General features: G+C 45.4%; 1 protein-coding gene across 1 annotated transcript in view; it reads left to right on the top strand.

Annotated features, from left to right (window-relative positions):
* Window positions 1–19,908, top strand: part of LIAS (lipoic acid synthetase) — a 193,946-nt gene extending 174,038 nt beyond the window's left edge. Inside the window, exons 10-11 of the mRNA XM_086963967.1 lie at window positions 2,876–2,987; window positions 19,501–19,908. Coding sequence (XP_086820093.1) covers window positions 2,876–2,987; window positions 19,501–19,553 — 165 coding nt within the window. The 3' untranslated portion in view covers window positions 19,554–19,908. The remainder of the gene's footprint in view (window positions 1–2,875; window positions 2,988–19,500) is intronic.
* The last annotated feature ends 328 nt before the right edge of the window (window positions 19,909–20,236 follow it).

Here is a 20,236-nt window from a genome sequence, read left to right as displayed (position 1 = left end):
AAAATTCAGTTTGCAGTATACATCCTTTCAAATGTCTCAGTATACATCAAGGAATATAGATTCCTCTTATGTTATTACTTGTTGCCACACAGGGGTATCCTTATTTTATTAATGTCCTTTCGTTGTTTAAAAAAGTTTGTCTACTCCTAGTAAAAACTAGTGAAGCGATGTATCACTGTTGTTGTTCCTTATTCTTCAGGCGCAAACTCGAAAGTAATACTAATTTAGTCGCAAACTGGAAGCTCCTCTTTTTACACATGGATTTTAATTTTCAACGATATCACACCTCCAATCTTATGATGTGGCCATTTACTTCCACGTATTGGTGCTAATCCCGAGTTACTGCATGGCAAGGACTCTTATAGAGCGCCTCTATCGATTATTCCACTTTTTGAATCTCATGACCCATTGCTATGACATAGTAACTGGCCTGCCACTGTTGTGATGTCATACAGGCCTTCCAGACAAGGCTGACAGACCTTCTTGGGAGCCTGTCAACGCAGCACTGCTTGTCTGCTGTGACTGAAAGCACAGCTGCAGGAAGGGGGAGCAAGGCTGGGAAAGTGGTGGGGGCTGGTGAAGGATGGCAGTTAAGTGGGCTTTTTCCCCTTTAGGACATGGATGCATAGCAGAGGCCATGTTATGCCCCACTCTCCCTCCCTTTTACTCCTTGTCACTGCCTAGCAGTTGAAAGCAGGAGCAGATGATTTGGGGGCAATACATTTCACAAAATTATAGATGGATAAAAAGTGAATTAGAGAGCGGTTTTTCAACCTCAGAGTTATGAGTGACATAGTAAACTTGAGCTTCACTCTCGTCACCCTGAACTCCTCGGTGAAAAACATCTCCATAATTCACTGTTACTCATCTATAATTCTATATGTTACTAGTTTCCACAGTCTGGGTACCCATATCACTTCAGTTAGCTTTCACACCCATTTTAGTACCACCTTGTAACCTCTTGTGCCTAATTTTGTTAATTAGTATGCCACGTGCATGTTGATTTGTATCCTCTTCAGGACTTGCCATATGCAGTAAAAAATATTTGATGTTGTTTAGTGTGTCGTTTGTCTGTTTGTCTTCTAATGTACCTCCTCTGTTGGATGGATGTGGTGCTTTACTATTCCATTGCCACCACTTGCTCCATCTCCACGTTTCTAAATACCTGCTATGTGAGGAAACCCTTGCCTCATTCTGTACATTGAATATGGAGCGTGGCTCCTTGTATTTATGAGAAGTTTTAACCATTCCGTGATGGATCATATCCCATACTGTCATTCTACCCCCTTGCCTCCAGCCCTAGTTAGTATTTGCTTTTTGACAGTGCTTAATTAGAGCCGGTGGTTTCTGGTCCTCGGCACTGGCTCTTCTTTTGTCAACAACAGCACTTCTGATAGTCTGCCACAAGGTGGCGCTCTCTGGCTAATTTAGAGGTAACCACAACAATAGTTAAATATTCATTCAATATACATTAAAAATTACAATTACCTGCCAACCCCCCCCCCCCCCCCCCCCCCCCCCCCCCACCTTGTTGTTCTTTTTGCTTTGGGAGCCTGAAATAGTCTGAATTGTCACACATGTAGGAGTGTGGTGCTTAGTAGTTGTGTTGATGCTCTCAATGGTAGCATAGCAGTGGCAATGTGTGGTACAAGCTCCAGTGGTCTCCGACAAAAGCCCTGACATTTATTTGTTTATTTATTCATACAAATTAAGCGCTGCTTTCCGACATACACCTCGATGCCTGTTTATGGGTCTATGTAACGGCTTCTAGAGGAATTCCACACTCTTGTGTGTACTCTTTGCCATTATCAGGGTATGTCATTCTGTGTACTTGGCATGGCTTGATTATCATGGTGCCTTACTTCAAGTTGTTGGGCAATGTTCAAGAAATTGAGCTTGAAGGCTTCCCCTTCGTTGCTTACCTACGCGTCTAGTGTATTCCTTATAGAGCATTTAATTGTGGCTCAGAAAGCGGCCAGGACATAAGGCATCTCCTGGTCATGTAAGAATGCAGCGACTTCTCACTGACTGCAATGTTGTTGGGCTCTTGAGTCACCTTAATGGTGATTCTGTTGTTCAGGGCTATCACTTAATCCAACATGCCATATCTCTGTATTATTTATAGGCAGATTCCTAGTGTCCTTTGTCCTTTCAAGCACCTAAGGCATTGTTGCCACCTTTCCTCCAGGTAGCAGTCCTCCACCACTTCAGGCATTGACTTCCCAGGTTTCTCAGAGACCCACCGCCTGCTTTTCACCCTTCGCAGATGCCACAGGTTTTCCGACAACTGTGACTTCTCTCCGAGTATTTAGCATAGTCCCTGTGTAGTTACGTAGTCCAGAAAGAAAAGTACAGTGTGAGCATCTCAGGATCATCTCTTTGCTCTAGTCCAAACGTCCCAATATTTTAAAATCTTTATAATTTTTTTTTGTTAAACAGTACTTTTGTAAAATATGTAGGTAGGGTTAGGCACCACTAGATAAGCAATTTAGGTGCGATGAAACAATTAAAATGTTTTAATTAAGATTTCTGGCAGGAGGTGAGTAATCAACATATTTCTCTTGGACAGCAGGGTTCAATCAATCTACTGTTAAGCAGCTTGGCCCTCAATATGCTTGTATAAGACTCTGGCATTTATGCCTAAAAAAGGGAATAAACACATCAAACTAAAACTTTTCAAACTGTACATAGTGTTGGATTCTCAGTAGTAAACGATTATGTTGAGTAAACATGCGTAGTTTTGAGTGTCCCGTAATATCTGAAATTCATGTACCAGTTTTCCATTTCTTGGATTACCAATTGTGCTCAGTACTTTAATCTTGATTGGTTTAATTTTCTATGTTGAAGCATCACCTGCATTATTCCTCTTTCCTAGGTTGAAGAGTACATTACACCAGAAAAGTTTAAACACTGGGAAATCGTAGGGAACGAATTAGGATTTCTTTATACGGCCAGCGGACCACTGGTGCGCTCCTCCTATAAAGCAGGTTTGTGATTTGTTTTTGTTTTTACATGGACCAAATGCAATGCAATATGCTTTTCTGTATCAACCCACTTTAGAGTAGGAGGGACCAGTTGGGGCATAAGCTGTGATGCCAGGGATAGTTGGTGAGCAGTATAATAGGCCGCCATTTGTGGCAGTCGCAGACTACCAAGTTGTGTGCTTATGTATATATTACCAGACTTCAGCCTATGCTTTGTCTCCCTCCAGATAAAGGTTTTATTTTCTAAGTCAATACAGGACAGAATTGGTCTGTGGGTCTATAATGGCAGCCTTGCAAATACATACTTTTACTTAGGGGCTAGCACTATCTCGTTTCCCTGTAGCTTACCCCAATTCAAAAGAGCCAGTGTTGGAAAACAATTTACACGTGTTGGACAAAAGGCCTCTCTTCACCTGATGGCACTATTCTGCATCTCCAAGTCAGCACAGCCAACTTGCTTTCTTCCACCTAGAGCACCAGTCATTTTGAGGTGCTTTAATTTCTTTCATAAGTTTTCTAGGTGGCATCCAAGCTTGTTTTCTGTAAGCACAGTATAGCATCCCTGTTGAGTAGGAAACAGTTGCTTTATCTTTTTATGTGTTTCTGAAAAGCTTTCTGAAAGTGCAATCCTGGCATAAAAATGGGGTACAGAGCACTGCATAAATACTGTTTTCAATAAAAGACCGCCATTTGCATACATTTTCTTTAGTCATACAGTTAAATAGCAGCAATTTTCTTGTAACTCTTTATCAGTGATAGCCTCATAAGCTCTTTATCCAGAATACAGATGCCATTATATATTTGCTGTTGGCATGTTAATAGAAGTTTAGGTGTGTTGTAGTAAGGCAGTTAGTATAGTGTGAGTACCTGTAGTGAATTTCTGGCATTAAAACCACTTCTCAGGAGCCACCCCTGCTTCTGGGTCCTCTATTGTTCAGTGAAAATGCAAAAAGCAGCAGAATATTTGTGTTTAATCTGAGCCAATTAAATTCCTGTCGCTTCTAGAGAGAAATGTCTCAGCAGCGATGCTTGGAAAATTCATAGTGTAAGTTCATGATTTTTTTGTACACTCTGGAGCAAATACATTACATATAACCGCAACCGCTTCAAGGGAAGATGCTGACTGTATGTTGGCAAGGCTGTCTCTTAATATAGAGTCTTGCCCACAACATTCAAGACCTCAGTAGTGATAACTTTCATATGGTAGTATTTTGTTTATCACTCAGGTCTCCGCAAGCAGCTACATTCCACCTGGGCGCAGACTATTATCTTCCTCATTGATGCAGTATGTTGGTTTCTTGTTGATTAACTCACTGACCAGAAATAAGGCTTACCTTCACCTTGGGATCATTGGCCAAGTACTTGCTAAATTCTGCTAATGCCTTATTATGCTCCAGATTATTAGGGAGGATTAAGCAGAAAAAAGTCTTGACCCTTGGATCCGAGTCCTCTAGAGTAATGTTCACTGCTCCCACAAACATTAGCTTCTATATATTTTATCATTCAGAAACATTAAATAATGCAATACCCAATTGATAAATATGTTGGCTGGAAGCTTCAGTCTAAATGAACTGGGAGTGGAAGAAAGCCCTGTAGCCTCCACAATGATATTATTTTACTCGCGTTTTTATTGGATCCACCACAACGCTACTTCACTGATGTTAAGAATGGTATTAGCAGGTGTACCACAAAACCTTTTGACCTTAAGAGCTTTCTTTATGCCTTCCTGTTTCAAATTTAGGTAGGTCACTCAGCATTTCACATATTCCATTTGCACTGCCCAGTGTTAATCTGGGAATGCCAAATGAATGAGAATTCTTAGTAGAGACAGTCTAGTGGATGTTTCCTTTAATTTCTCTAAGCAAATTGACTAATGGAACATTGTAAACCAGTCAAAGCCCTGGGAGGAGAGTGGTAAAATGGCATATGAACTGCTGGAAATAATTGTAGGAGTTTTTGTTTCATGTTAATTTTCAGGGAATTGCTTGTACCCGTAAAACGAAAGGGAACTTGTTACCTCCTGAGATTAAGATGCAACCTTCTCTGTCTTCCTTTAAAAAGGCGCTCAAGACCTGGTGTTTTGTCAGGGCTTATCCGTAATTAGGATCAGTCTCTGTTATCTGGTATTATTTGGTTAGGCGCCTTGACGCCCATCTGGGCTTAGTTGCGCGTTAAAAATTGTTTTTCATTTCATTTCAAGAACTGTCCGTCATCTCTGTTTTTTTAAATAATTTTCATTAGTCTTCTACTTCTATCTGAAGTGAAATCAAGAGGATCGAGTACATTACACAAGTACCTTAACCCCTTCGATACTCATGACGAGCTCAGCTCGTCATGAGGCACGGTTGAGCTGTGCTTATGACGAGCTCAGCTCGTCATGTATAATGGGAAAGCTCACAAAGAAGCACAGGAGGGGGAAAATCCATAGCAGCCAAGGTGTTAAATTACACCTATCCATAGTAGGTGAGCAAAAACAAGATAGAGCGGCCTCACTTGAAATAGGGCAGTGATGGGATATAAGCAATGAGGGGCTAAACAGTAACATTTTGTCAGCATTGAGTAGCATGTATTGTGCTAACACTGACTATGCCTTGGATATTATCCCTCTTCTGTATAAGTTGAGGCAACAGTTCAGTAGCCATGGTATACAGTAATAACGACAACCCTGATTAGTTCCTGAGTTTGGCCTAAAGTGGCTGAAAAATGAGCTATAAATGACAACACACGTGGCATGGTCAAACTAAATAGCAAAGACATGTCTGGAAAAATGCATCTCAAAAGGCAAATACAGAACAATTTAGCCTTAATGAACACTTTTAATAGTAGTCGTTACCTCCTTTTGTGCAGTAGTTCACTAAGCACATATGTGGGAGTAGAAGGAGTCTCCACATAAAGATCAGCGATACTCATTAAACACGCCCAGAAGCTACATTTGTGGCCAAAGGATGAATCGTTTGGCACAATAGATCAAATAAAGTTGTGTTGTTATTTATAAATTAACAGTATGCTAGAAGACAGAAGGCTTAGTCTGCTTCCTCAGAGAATGTGTCAAGGGCCAGAGCTGGCCAGCATCCAAGGTGGCTGACATTGTTTTGGGTTTCCAGTAACTGCTCTGTGTATTGTTCCACCCTGCCACCTCAGATGCACACAGAGTTTATGGGGGCACACATCTTTAAGTGCGCACTACTGTGCTTCTTCCATCCTGATAGAGATATGCAGAGCTCTTTCAACCTGATAACCTAGCTCAATGTCAACTCCCCACTGCCAAACAGGACATATGTGCATGGTTGATGAAGTGCCAGCATTGCAGCCGCAGGTGGGATCGCTGTCTACTTTGTTGGACGGGGTCCCCTGCTGGTGAAATCTTTTGTCCGGTTTTGAAGGAATGCAGAATTGGAGCCTTCTTGCAATAGAACCTGCACTGTGAGAGGTCCTGGCCGTGACCCGCAGGGAAGGGCTAGGGTGCTTTAACAAAAGACACTGATTGCCTGCCCACTGGCTTTTTTCTTTCTGTAAGAGAGAGACGTGGGCTAACAGATAAGTTAGCAGAGCTTGGTGCACCCTAGTTATTCCTTTACTGGAAGCATTGGAGCCTGTGTGACAAATTGTAGTCTTGAAACTGCCTGCCGTCAGCTGAACATTTTCCTTGTGTATTAGACTTGTTAACCTGATGTCCATCTTGAATTGTTGCCCCTCATTTATAGAGCTGCAGATAAAAGAAGAGGATCCCATGTAGGAATCTTTCAGACCAAGTGGTACTGCATCCCCCAATGGGCATAAAGAATCCCTCGTTGTAGAGAATTTGTAAAACACAAAAGAAAAGAGACCTCTACTCCTAGCATTAGGGCACTCCACAGCCATCTTGAAGAGAAAATGGAAATAATTGCTAGAGCAATCCGTGTTGTGGAGACCAGGCTGGAAGGCCTAACAGTGAAAGGTTGTGATTGAGCACATCTTGGGGTAGCAGGGATGCACCTGAGTGCCTTTGGGCAAAGCAAAATGGTGGTGTGTTCTGCCAACAAATTCCAGAGCCTTTTTGTGGCTTTTGACCAAGATTAAGACATTGGATAACCATGGATGCACATATGAGGTTCATGGGGGTCCCATCTTCAATCCGTGAAGCTTCAGTGATGAAGAAATATATTTTTGAAGCATTCAGGATCTGAGTCACAAGGCAGATTAAACCCTAATTCACAAAGCATTCAGTTCTCCTCCTTTTTAATTCTCAAGACCGATTTTTGGTAGGAACAGTGTTGCTGATCCAGAGAATTCTGGATTTAAGAGAACATGTTCCCAGGAAGACTGGTGAATGGAAGGAGATGTCTATGGTGATGGTCAGATTATGTTCTTTCATGATATGAATTCAGCCAAACTGCTAAGGAAAGTGGCTATGTTAGCCTTCAAAAAAGAACTGTCCTGACTCAGTGTAAAGCTGTATTTATATGTGGAGGCATGCTAAAAGTGGGAGATCATGAATAAGAAATATGTTCTTCTGCATGAAGAAGCACCTTGTGTATACTTTAAGGGTACAAAATGCATATCAACCTGAAGATTGTGTGAGATTAGTACCGCCGTATTCCTGCTGCTTACCTAACTCCGGGATATTCATGGTTGATAAATAACTGCTTTCAGTATAGTTTTACTTATAGAGGTAATAGGCAAGACCTCTTTCTACCAGTTTTCAAGTTAGCAGATCAAAAACACATAAAGCTTTCATACCATAGGCATCAAGCCATATTAGCATATAATTGTTGTATATTGTCCAGCACTTTTCAGTCTCTTTTTAAATTAATTCTGTGAATTCTATATATTGTAACAACCCTAAATTGAGATGCATCCTGCCTGTTGGATGAATATTATCCGCAGAACGAAAGATTCGAGCAGATAGACTATTGTTTCAATGTAATAATCATATGCTCTTGGAAAAACCAACAATCAAGCATTCAATATCTCTTTTGTGGTGCTGGCCAATAGACGTTGTGCAGCATAATTTGGAGGTGTACATGGCACATAACCTCCAGCTATTTAAGCCTGCTAATGCTTTCCAAAAGGCCATGACCTGACCACTGTAGTCAAACCCTTCAAGGTCAAACCCTTCAGGCTCATCTCGCTTTCCTTGAATCCCACATAATCGTTTTACTGCACATAATAGTGTTTGGAATGAGGTGTACAGCTATTTTTGTGTGGAAGTGCATGGGAGATGTCGATTATAATCTACCAGAGCATGAACTTCAAAATGGCAATTGTGTCTATTATGTTTCTCTTTACTATCCCAAAATTTAAGAATCGTCTGGAGTGTCCGCCTCTGCTCCCGATATAGGCAAAGTGAGTCTCTAGGCACCTGCCATATGAACATCAAACCACCTGCAGACCTCATCAGGTTCAACAATTAAGTTAATGTAGGATTCGTGTTTTCCAATCCGAATGGAACACCCCTCTTCTTGATGAAATACAAGCCACTATGTACCTGTGGAACCACATCACACCTTTGTTTAAAAGGGGACCACATGGGTTTATTGCTGCATCTCGTCTTAAATCCCAAAGATATGTCAACAGCAGTTGTTGCTTAATTGCACTACCACATCAGTGGTTCCCAAAGTTTTTAGAACCACAATACAATTTTTAGAACCAAAAACCTTTGCAACGCACCTAGCTTTAATGGACATGAGGCAGGTGATGTTTATTTTTAAACATACCTAAAGCATCATATGGTAGCACTAGGACATTTACAGACAGCACATTTTCAATAGAAATGACCACTAAATGTGAGCAGACATACACTTTTGCTGATCAAACTATCCAGCATACGAAGTATAATGTGTGACAATCTGGTTTCAGTGAATATTTATCATTTGTGCTCCACCAAGTCAAGTGTTTTGCTTTGGTCCTTTAAATATATTTGGTTCCATCATGTCAGAATTTCCGAAAAATGTGCTTACTTTCCTAACCGTTGAACGTGTGCAGTGTATTTTTACCTTTTGGTGTGTGTTACAAAAGTGACATCATACAGCCTTTCCTTTCACACACCCGTACCCCAGCAACATTGTCTCATAATTCACTTTACTTTTCAGATAGCAAAGTGAAAGAAGTTTGTAAACACCAATCCCCATGTTAAAAAAGCAGTAATTTGTCAAAAGACTTAGACTAACATTTGACCTCTGTGCCTTTGAAGCGCAGAATGTGACAAGATAAATACAGAATTTAAAGGCATCTGTATTTATTGCTTGGACTTAAGTGACCCATCAAAAATCAGCTTACAGCCAGCAGTTTGGGTAACTCTGCTTTACATTGATAGTGTCCCAGTTGAGTGCAATTGGCTAACGTCTGTCTGTCCGCTAAAGAAACTAAAAGACATGTTCTACAATCAACACAGAATTGCTGCTTACAAACTTGTAATATTCATAATCGACTCTAGAATCGCCATACTTGCTGGCCTATCGGCTTCCACTTATTCCCCCTTTTCACCCCACAGCCCAACTCATTATGGATAGAAAAAGGTTTGACTCCAATATTGAAAGAACTGCCTTGGCCCCCACTAAAAACAAGAGTCAAGGTCAGAAAATGTTCTCTATCGTACAAAGTGCGACATCAAAAACCACCCAGCTTCGTTGAGGACCTACTGCCTCTCTGGAGTTAGAGCTCACTCATCTTGGAAATGCCAAAATTCAATTCCTCCCTTGACCCGAAACTATCCTTTTGGGTTTCGCCCCTATTCCCTGAAAGTCTCTCCACTTCATCTAAGAATAACACAGAACATATTGTTTTTCATAAAAGGACTAACGGCTCATCCATTTAGATTCTACCCGAAGGCCCAAGCACTATTATCACCCAAAATACCTTTAGCATGACTCTCTTTCTCCTCCCTGCCCCCCCAGAATTATTGGAACTGTTCATAATTCCTGTTATAAAACTGAAATATTCTAAAGGAGAGTGGTTTGCAGATCTAGCATTGTGTACAAGGTTCTCTTATATTTATGGTACTTAACAGCATTTTTCCCCTCTGTGGTCAGACGTCTCCAGGCACCTGCTATATGAACATCAAAGGGCAGTGGATTAACATCCAGTGAAGAGTTTGAAACTGCGGTGGGGCGCTAGAGGGCGCACTGCAGCATGGCCGCACTGCCGTGAGGCTCCTGCAGCTCGGAGCTTTCATCCGTCTAATTATCCTGCTGATCGTCACCATTCCCTACCCTGATTCTGGATTATCCCTTGGTAGGCTATGGACTACACTCGGTCCAATTCCTGCGCTGATCAGAGGTTCCTGGCCGGAGTTAGACGGTCCGGAAGATTCACCGCCGAGCACTCTGGAGAGCAGGCGCTCCACGGCCTGGCGTCTCGGCCCACTTTAGTCCGCTGCTTCACACGTGGGTGGAGGCCCGATCCCCTCCCCCTCTGTGACTCTCCGTGACTGCCCGCCTGGACGCGGCTGGTGGCTGTCCCTGGGACTTGTGACCGGTGGTGCAGGGTGTGCAGCGCCATCGCAGGTGTCGCCGAGGACTGTGGCGGAGGAGCTGCGGCGGGGGTCCCAATTTACCCCCTGATTTGAAAAAGGCCATTGCACAGAGGGGTGTGGCAGGGCATACACGCCTGCTCGTGCCCCCGTCTGTGGTGCTGTCCTGACCGACTGGAATCTAACAGGTACGAGCGGAGGTGGACTGCAGTCGGGGAAACGGCTTCTATAAGACATTGCTAATCACCCTGCTGGGAGGCCGTTCTTTCTTCCCTTTGGCGCCGTTTTCGTCGCAGCGGTTGCTATATGGCGGAGCCTGCCGTGCTGGATATTGCGGCGGAGTTCTCCACTGGTTATGATGGCACCCACCCCATCTGACTGCGCTATCCACCGTTACCCCCTGCTATGCTTCATTTGCCACACAGTCTTGGATTGTACCGCCCTGGCCCTTGTGGGATGACGTTGGTGCTGATCCCTGCGCACTATCCCTGTCGCACTTTGTACGTGGCACTACCCTTATTACTCTGTGGTGTGCTGTGGCGGGCCACTGCTGTGTCCTATTGGGCTACCTCCGGCCGCTAACGTGGTGGCTGCCCTTTGCCGCGCTGGTGGCGACAGCGAGCTGTGACTGTCTGGAGGGTGCTGGCGATGCTGCGTGGATGTAAGCATAATACACCCCACTTTTGAATTTTGTTGAGCTGCGTGTTATGTTGGGTGCATAACCTTGGTCGGTGGCCGTGGATTTGTACCTGGGGATTCCCTCGCCCCTCTTTGCACGTTACTGTGAGAACTGCTGCAAGCTGTGTGGGTATAATCATGGGGAAGCCGGACAATAAGCAACCTAAGCTCTCATTTGACTCTACGGCTTCTAGGAGGGGCGCTCGCTTGGTACAGGAGGCAGGGAGCTCGCGATCCCCCCCTCCGCCTGTCGCTGATGCTATTCCACAGCCCACCACCCCGGATTTCCAGCAGATGATGCAGGAGATGCGGCAGGGTTTCGCCACCATTGTGGACAAAGTTGACAAACTATCCTCGCGCATGGACGCAGTGGTGCAAAAACTTGATGTCCATGAGGAGCGCCTGACCACGGCAGAGCAGCGTATATCGGATCATGACGACACTGCGGCCACTCATACCACTCAGTTGGCGAGGATGGACAATATCCTGATGGTGATTGCTGGCAAAAATGAGGAGTTGGAGGCGAGAAGTCGGCGCAACAACATTCGCGTGGTAGGTGTGCCGGAGACGACGAATGTTGGAAAAATGGAGACGTATGTGGAAAGACTACTGGTTGGTGCGGTTGGAGCAGAAGCTTTTTCCACGCAGTTTATTGTGGAGCGGGCACACCGATCCCTTGGACCGCGGCTGGCCCCTGGCGCAGCACCGCGTCCTATCATTGCGCGCCTCCTGAACTATCGGGATCGTGACGCGGCTCTTCGTGCGGCTCGCACTACCCGCTCACTTTCCTTTGAGGGGGTCAACTTCACCTTATATCCGGACTTCACCCTCATGGTGCAGGAGCAGCGACGCAAATTCCTGGCGGTTAAGAAAAAGCTTAGGGACCTGCAGGTGGACTATGCCTTACTATACCCTGCGAAGCTAAGGGTGACTCATCAGGCGAAGCAGACTTTCTTCACGAATCCGCAGCAGGCGGAGGACTTTGTGAAGCGGGCTGCTGCTGAACGCCAGGACGAGATGGGACAGAATGGCCACCAATCGGCGGGAGAGGAGGAGGACGCCTGACCAGGTTTCTAGAAGCGGGATGGCTATGCCACACACTTCCCACTGATACTTATATGTCTGCCCTCAGAATCTGGGTTTCCACAGGCATGTACTGTTGAGGGCGGTTGGGTGGATCGCCGGTCTACTCCGAGCGTCCACTAGTTGAGACTGTTATGGAGGCAATGGTTGGTGACAATTCTTTGCTCCGGGCACCCACTCCCGCACTGTGCCTGTGTCGGATCTTCGCCCCGCGGCTGGAGGATCGGCATAGTGTGAGTGAGTGGTGAAGTGCACCTCCGGTGGGCACCCCCAACGGGAATACCCCACCAATGTTAAAAGGTTTTCTTGTGCGACTGTCTTTCTGGATGGTTGGATGGATGAATGGAGTATGGGGAGGGGGGGTGGTAGGAGGTCCTGACAGTTTGGGGTTGATCAGGTGGGAGGGGGGAGGGGGGGATGCGGTGGTAGTTTCTCTTTCGTTTGCTGGTTGTGCTGGATGCGCGTTGATATCTGGATGTGCCGCGTGCCTGTTGCACGGTTGTTGTTGTTTGGCTCTGGGAGGGAGGGGTTTGGTTCTGTGGATGGAAGACGGCATGGATGAATGTGGTGTGCGTTACGCAAGGTGGACGATGTGTGCAGCGGTTACGGTCCACTGCCTTTGCTCGGGAAGTGTGCCTGGTGCAGGGTTTCAGCGTTCCCTATCGCACATTCCTTATGAGTAATGTCAGTCAAGATGTTAAATAGGATATCGATTTTGTCTTGGAATGTGCGGGGGCTTAATGATGACAGGAAATGTCATAATGTACTGCACTATCTGGATCGACATGCTATACAGGTGGCATTACTACAGGAAACGCATCTGCGCCAGGCGCCTGCACATGCGTTCGGAGGGAGGTGGGCCACAGTGAGGAAATTTTCATCGTACTCCTCTTACGCGCGGGGGGTTGCTATATTGATCAAGAAATCACTTGCCTTCCAGGAGTTGGGATCACGCATAGACTCAGACGGGAGATATGTGCTGTTGTGGGGGAGGATTGGGCAGATCACTGTGCTTTTCGTGAATTGTTATGCACCGAATGTTGATACACCTGCCTTTTTTCTTGCACTATGGGGCCATATTATTGCGGTAGACGCCTCGCATATTGTTTGGGGGGGGGGGATTTCAAACTGGCAATGAGGGCTCTTGAAGACAGGTCGGAGGGGGGCTCTCAATACAACGTCCAGGCCAGAGATGTCTTGCGGGGCATTGTGGAGGAAGCAGGCTTGATTGATAGTTGGCGATATGTACACCCCACTGTTAAGGAGGGCACACATTTTACAGCACAGGCCCGTACCTGGGCGAGATTAGACTATATCTTCCTTTCCAGGGGACTTGTAACGGGGTTACATGGGGTGACACACCTCCCCAGGACATACTCAGACCACTGTCCAGTTAGGGTTGTATTATCGGTGCCTGGACTGCACAGACCGCGGCCACCTTGGAGACTTTTCCCTTCTGCCCTGTTGGATCCCATCTTTAAGGCGGAGCTAGGCGAGGAAGTGGAGGCTTTTTTCCCGAGGAATAAGGGTTCTGTAGAAAGTGTGGAAGTGATATGGGAGGCATTTAAAGTTACAATCCGGGGGGTCACAATCTCCAAGAGCTGTGGGATACTAAGGACTATTGTTCGTACGATTGCAGGCTTAGAGGCTGATCTACGACAACTGGAGCGTGGGTTGCTGGATGGCCCTGATCCTGACCTCATGCAACAGTTTAGGGGTAAGCTCTCGGAGTACGAGGAGGAGGCGGCCAGGGAGGCGAAGCATAGGGGGAAATACTGGATGGCTAGAAAGTACTGTGAAGGTGAGAGGCCAGGGAAGGTGCTTGCCGCACTTACGAGACATCAGAGGCATAGTTCAGATGTGTTGGAATTGGTCTTGCCTGATGGCACGCGCTGTAGAGACACGAAGGATATTCAAGACACGTTTATACATCATTACACACACTTGTACACTTCCCAGCAGTCAGGGGACGTGAGATATGGGGGGTTTCTGGACGAGCTGTCGCTATGTTGGCTGTCTGACGATCATAGGGCTTTTCTGGGTAAGCCCCTGGAGGTGGATGAAATCAGAAGTGCCATTATGTCTCTTAATAATGGTAAGGCTACGGGTCTGGATGGTCATTCTATAAATGTTACGTGGATATTATGGCTCCGGTGCTCCGGGAGGTGTTCGAGGAATCCCTTGAGGTGGGGAAACTGCCGGGGTCTATGAGGGAAGTCGCTATCACCTCGTTGCTCAAACCTGGAAAAGATCCCCTAGATGTGGGGTCCTATAGGCCTCTTTCATTGCTTAACTGTGATGTTAAAATTTTGGCTAAAGTGTTGGCGACGCGTCTCTCTGAGCTTATGCCCGTTATAGTCCTACCTGACCAGTCGGGATTTGTGCCTGGCCGGGCAACATCTCATAATCTTCGAACATTATTCTCCTTGATTCCGACCATAGCTCCAGAGCTCCCGGTGGCTGCTGTTTTTTTAGACGCTACGAAAGCGTTTGACTCAGTGGAATGGGGTTACTTGATAGACGTTTTGTGCAGAATGGGCTTTCCCCGGATATTTATCTCATGGGTCAAATTGCTTTACACCGACCAGGTGGCGAGGGTGGTTGTGAATGGTGTGCTGTCCTCCCCATTTCCGATCACGAGGGGGACCAGGCAGGGGTGTCCTCTCTCTCCCCTCCTGTTTGCCATTGCTATAGAGCCTCTTGCATGTAGGGTTCGGCAATTACATCAACAGAGTGCGTTTAATTGTTTTCAGCGACAAATTGGGATATCTCTGTACGCGGATGATGTTACACTGTATGTGAAGGATCCACAGTTGAATCTTAATGCGCTTCTGCGTGAGTTTGTTGCCTTTGGCGGTGTTTCTGGAGTGCATATCAATTGGCAGAAATCCCAATTCTTTCCGCTCACTGCAGCGGTTCATCATTTCCCACTTGACTACCCTCTGGAGTGGTGTGACTCGGAGCTACGGTATCTTGGTATTGTTGTAGCTTTGCACAAGGAGGAGACGATCAGGCTTAATTACGGCATCGCTATATCTAAGCTAGCAGATAACATAACGAGATGGATGTCTTTGCCACTGTCCATGGCGGGTAGGGCATCTCTGATAAAAATGGTGGTGTTACCCCGCTTCCTGTACTTGTTTCAGAATATTCCATATCACCCTGGGGCGTATTTTTTCACACGTCTCCGCTCGGAGCTGATTCGACTGTTTTGGGGGGGCAAACAGCCGCGAGTGGCATGGTCTACATTGACGTTACCTTATGTCAATGGGGGCTTTGACGTCCCTGATTTTGAACTATATTATGTTAGCGCCCAGGCACACTACGCCTACCACTGGATGCGCCCCACGCCGTTTATGCCTCAGGTGGCTGCTGAACAGTGGGTTGCTCATCCTCTACCATTGGAGGGCATGGTCCTGGGGAATGTTGGGGACATAGACACTCACCAGACGACGGTGACTTGTACGGTTGATGCCTGGAAACGAGTCGCAAGGGCACTGGATCTTGCATTCCTCTACTCACCTGCATTACCTCTGGTGTATCACCCTGCTCTGTCTTTGCTGCAGGAGACTGGGTTCCAACGCCTGTGCAAACGTCTTGTGATACTTACGTGGGGGGACCTTTTTCGTGAGGGCACCTTCCGCACCCTTGAGCAATTCTTTGGGGGTGGAGAATACACCCCACTGGAAATGTTCTATTATGTCCGGCTACGACAAGGCCTGAGGTCGCTGCTACCTGAGTTCCCCAGGGAGCAGGGCGTGGCTTTACCGCTTCACGTGCTGTTACTCTCCGATGGGCGTCATTTGGTGTCTAGGTTGTATGGTGCCATCAGGAAGCAACGGTTTGCGTCGCCTGGTCGGGTACGTGAACAGTGGAATGTTGAGCTCGGAATTTCTATCTCTGATGACCAGTGGGCATACTGTTGTGGTGTGACTGCCAATATCTCCTCTAGCTGCCGCTTAAAAATCATACACTATAAATTCATACAACGATTTTATTACACTCCAGCTAGGAAACTCAGGTTCCGGTTAGCGGAAGACGATAGATGTGCTCGTTGTCATGCGCCGGGTGCCGATTTTCTTCACTTGGCGTGGGAGTGTGGGGCTATTTCAGAGTACTGGGTGCAGGTTCATGACGCCCTTCAGGTCATGACTGAGGATGGGGTTTTATTCGACCCTATAGTCCTATTATTAGGATATACCAAGGAAGTGCCGGCACTCTATCGTAGATTTGTGGATGTGGCTTTACTGCTGGCGAAACGGCGTGTGGCCTGTTGCTGGGGGCGGGGCAGGGTACCGCAGTTCGCGGACTGGCTGCAGGATGTCCTTTATTGTCAAGACCAATAAAATATATACGCAGAGATGATGCCTGTGCGCTGTAGGCCTAAGGACTTTTGGAGCCCACTGCAGGTGTACCTACTTACCAGGGCTGTGCAGGATTCTGATTCGGACAGTGCAGATCGGGTTGGGGTGGGTTGATGGGGTTCCATTTGTTGGGACTACACGTCTGTTTACCACATGCCATATGACACAATGACTGGGAAGTTCTCTTTATACTACTGCTTGTTTACTTGCATGGGGTACGCTGTATGATCATTGGGGGGGAGGCGGGGTTTCACTGCCCTCTCCTCTGTGGTGCTGCTTAGGATGCCTCGACTCAGGGACTGATGAACTGTGAGTGCACACCCACTGTGCTGATGCTAATCTCCTTCCTGTAGGGATGCATGCTTGATAGCCACACTACTGATGTACTTCTATGTTCTGTACAGCTATGTTGCGCCTCGTGTATTTGCTTATATCATGCCCCATTCTTGCCTGCCTTGTTCCCCGTCTGGACCTGACGACTGGACTCTCCGTGTACGCTACTGCATTGCACTGTATCTGAATCTGTATATGCGTCACTACTGTCTGTTGCTTGTCTTCCACTAAAAAAAAAAGGTTTAAAAAAAAAAGTTTGAAACTGCCAGAAGGGCCGCTCATTATTAGAGATACGGTCTTGCGTTGATGAACATCTGTGCCATCTTTAGGACTGTTGCAAGTGAAATGTGGCAGTAAAATGAATGTGGTATTTCAGGCTGGAGTCCTCGTTCACAAAGACCAGGTTCTACTCTCCTGACCTAAGTACCTCAGAAAAGAAGCCATTGAAAATTCACATCAATAGTTTCAAACATTTATATCGCTAATGGACATACAGACTTTAAAAACAATGTCCTTGTGTTGTTTGTTCAGTACACATATTGTTTTGACCGCAAGAGGTTTGTTGGGAAGTCTTAGGACTGGTGCCTGTTATATGTGTGCTTAGGCACTATTTCTTCCTCAGCAGCAATCTTCAGAGAGAGCTTAAGAAGTTTTTGATGAGTGCATGTATACCTTGACCTTCGTCTGACCGTCATCTGCCTCCTCCAGGACAACACAGTTAATATTACTTTGCAATCTTTTTTCAGAATCTTCATTTTTGGCTCCAAGATACTAAATTATACATATGACAAAATCCAAACCCCTCCTATAAGGCAGTCATCCTTAGTTTGTGGTCTTAGTCTCCCTTGATGTTGTTAATCTGGACATGCAACTCTTTAATTTTGATCATGACATCTGGAGTCCGGATTCTCACCCTGTATTCTTCCAGTTCAAAGGATCTCTCATCCCTGGCTTTCTCAAGAGAGTCTATGCAACCTTCTATTTCAGTGACTTCTTTATTGAGTCTCCTTTAGGTTCTACTTTAGGTCATAGTTTACCTTTTTAGATTCCACAAGATTTGCTCTTTGAAGCTCTTGTCACCATCCCTCTGCCCTCTTGCTGCAATTCTGTCTGGTCCCCACCATCCAAGCCTCCTTGCTTTACTTGGCGAGATAGCCTGCCTGTTTTAATGGCTGGCACTTGCTGCAGTATATCCTCAATGTTAGTTTCTCTCCAACTTCTGTTGTCTGCCACACCCTCTTTGCACAGCTTCCTCGTAGTGCAGGGAATTCTATGTGAATTGCAATTGGGGTTTAATTGCATTAACTGGGAGTTGCCCCTCTTGCTGCTTTTCCACACATCATCTACTTTTCCTACCTCCAGTTTTCAGCCAGGGCACCTGCTAGTAAATCCGTAGGTTAGTGCCACCCAAATGAAGGTCCGATTGTGTCTGTTATTGGGTCAACATTTGTGTACTGCTAGTTTCTGGTCTACATTGTCACCATCTAGCATGTGCCTTAAGCGTGCCCCCATGCATCTTATTACACATGTCTCTTGCTATGGGTATCTTCTTTATAGGGCGTGGCGAGTATGTACTGGGATCCCAAGCTGTAAAAGACATCACTCTCTTTTCCTCTTGGTGTTTTTACTGTGCAGCTTCTGTCCCTCCCAGCACCAAAACTCTCAAAGTCCAAAACCAGTCAGCGGGATTTCCCAGGACCTTGGGTTAGGTGCTTGTGACGTGCAGACTCATTCGTTATTGCCTTTGTCGCTGTGCTTATTGACATGGGAAAGAGACTCCCAATTTCCCAGCTCACCTCTCTCCCATACGATCACTGCAGCCTACCTGATGAGCCCCACTGTGAGATGATCCTCTGGGGCGCTCTCTCCTCCTGGCAGAGCTCAGTAATTGAATGGGAGTTCCCTCCCCGTGCTATGAGCTCATGCCCATTCTCCCCCACCTCTGCAATGATATTCTGGATCCAAGGTATCTTTTGCATCCAGCAGCTCTGACCGCTGCTGCTTCACATCTGCTTTTCAGGGATCCAATCTCAGGCCCTGCCTTGACCGCTGAGCACTGTTCTCCCACCAGGGGCCTTCTAGTTCAAGGTGCCTCCTGGGTCTCTTCAAAGCCCACTGTCTGATGTTTCCTAACTCCAGGTCACCGATCTTCACTCATTTCATGCATTCTCTTGGGTTCAGGCTGGTGTCTGGGGCTTAGAGGAGGATGAAGTGGGCGTCACAGCAGACGGGGAGAAAGCAAGTTAAGAGTCGGCCGCCATTTTGCACTCAAACTTTTTTGTAGTCACTGTGAGTATGAATTGTTGTTAAAAATAATTGATCATTATATTATTGTGATAGTTAATACTGGGTATTCCAAACTTTTGCTGTGAACAAAACTGCCCATCACCTCTTTTAGAAACCATTTTTAGAAAAACACACGTACGTTACATTGCTTTACCATATCTCATAGTCTGTTAGACTCCAATTACTGGATATTCACTGCATGAACTGAAATCTGTCTTTTAAAAACATGAGTTCAGAGCTTTAGACAAAATTGTTGCATGTGCCTTAAAGTTTATTTATATCTAACAAACCAGACTAACTTTCTAATTTTTCTTTTTACCAGGTGAATTTTTCCTGAAGAATTTAGTCAAAAAAAGAAAAACAAAAGCCATCTGAAAATGAAAATTCACTCATCTTCGTGAAAAATATTTGCTTTTACAATGTTTAGCTGAGATTACAGTTTGCTGTTGTGCACCTTACAATGCCATTTGCAAATCAACAAATCATGTAAATCTTAAAGGACAGTTTAATCCGTATAAAACGTGAATGGTTTGATTATTAAAAAATACATCTGTGACTTTACTTCTTTTAGGGTGAATGCAATTTTAAGATTGTATTTTATTTAGTTACCCTTTTGCACAGTTCAGACGCCACACTAATTATATGGTAATAAATATGCCAACTTTATTTTGACTGTAATAACCTATATCTTTAAAATTTTATTTTTGTCAATAAATGTGTGACAGAAGGATTTGAAGTGTCTACAATTTTTTTTTTAAACTTTATTGTGCAAAACAAAAGCATTACAGATATGGGCCTACAACCACAGGGGCCGGCCGCTAGTGTTTTTGGATTAAGTACGTAGCGCGAAAGGCAGCGGCTGACCCCAGTAGGTCCAGCAAAGGTACAGGATACACGCTCGGCAACACAGGAGGTATGCAGGATACAAAATATTTTAAATTTTTTTTATAAAGGAACAAAGAACTCAAGGCGAGAAACATTGTAGAAGATGTTGAGTTCAGGCGGGGGAGACCTACCATACCGGATAGAGAATCAGGAGGACAATAGAGATGACCAGT

The sequence above is a fragment of the Lissotriton vulgaris genome, chromosome 3_2 (genome assembly GCF_964263255.1).
Source record: "Lissotriton vulgaris chromosome 3_2, aLisVul1.2, whole genome shotgun sequence".
Classification (NCBI taxonomy): domain Eukaryota; kingdom Metazoa; phylum Chordata; class Amphibia; order Caudata; family Salamandridae; genus Lissotriton; species Lissotriton vulgaris.
Note: the sequence above shows the minus strand (reverse complement) of the source record. Positions and strands in the feature narration are given on the sequence as shown.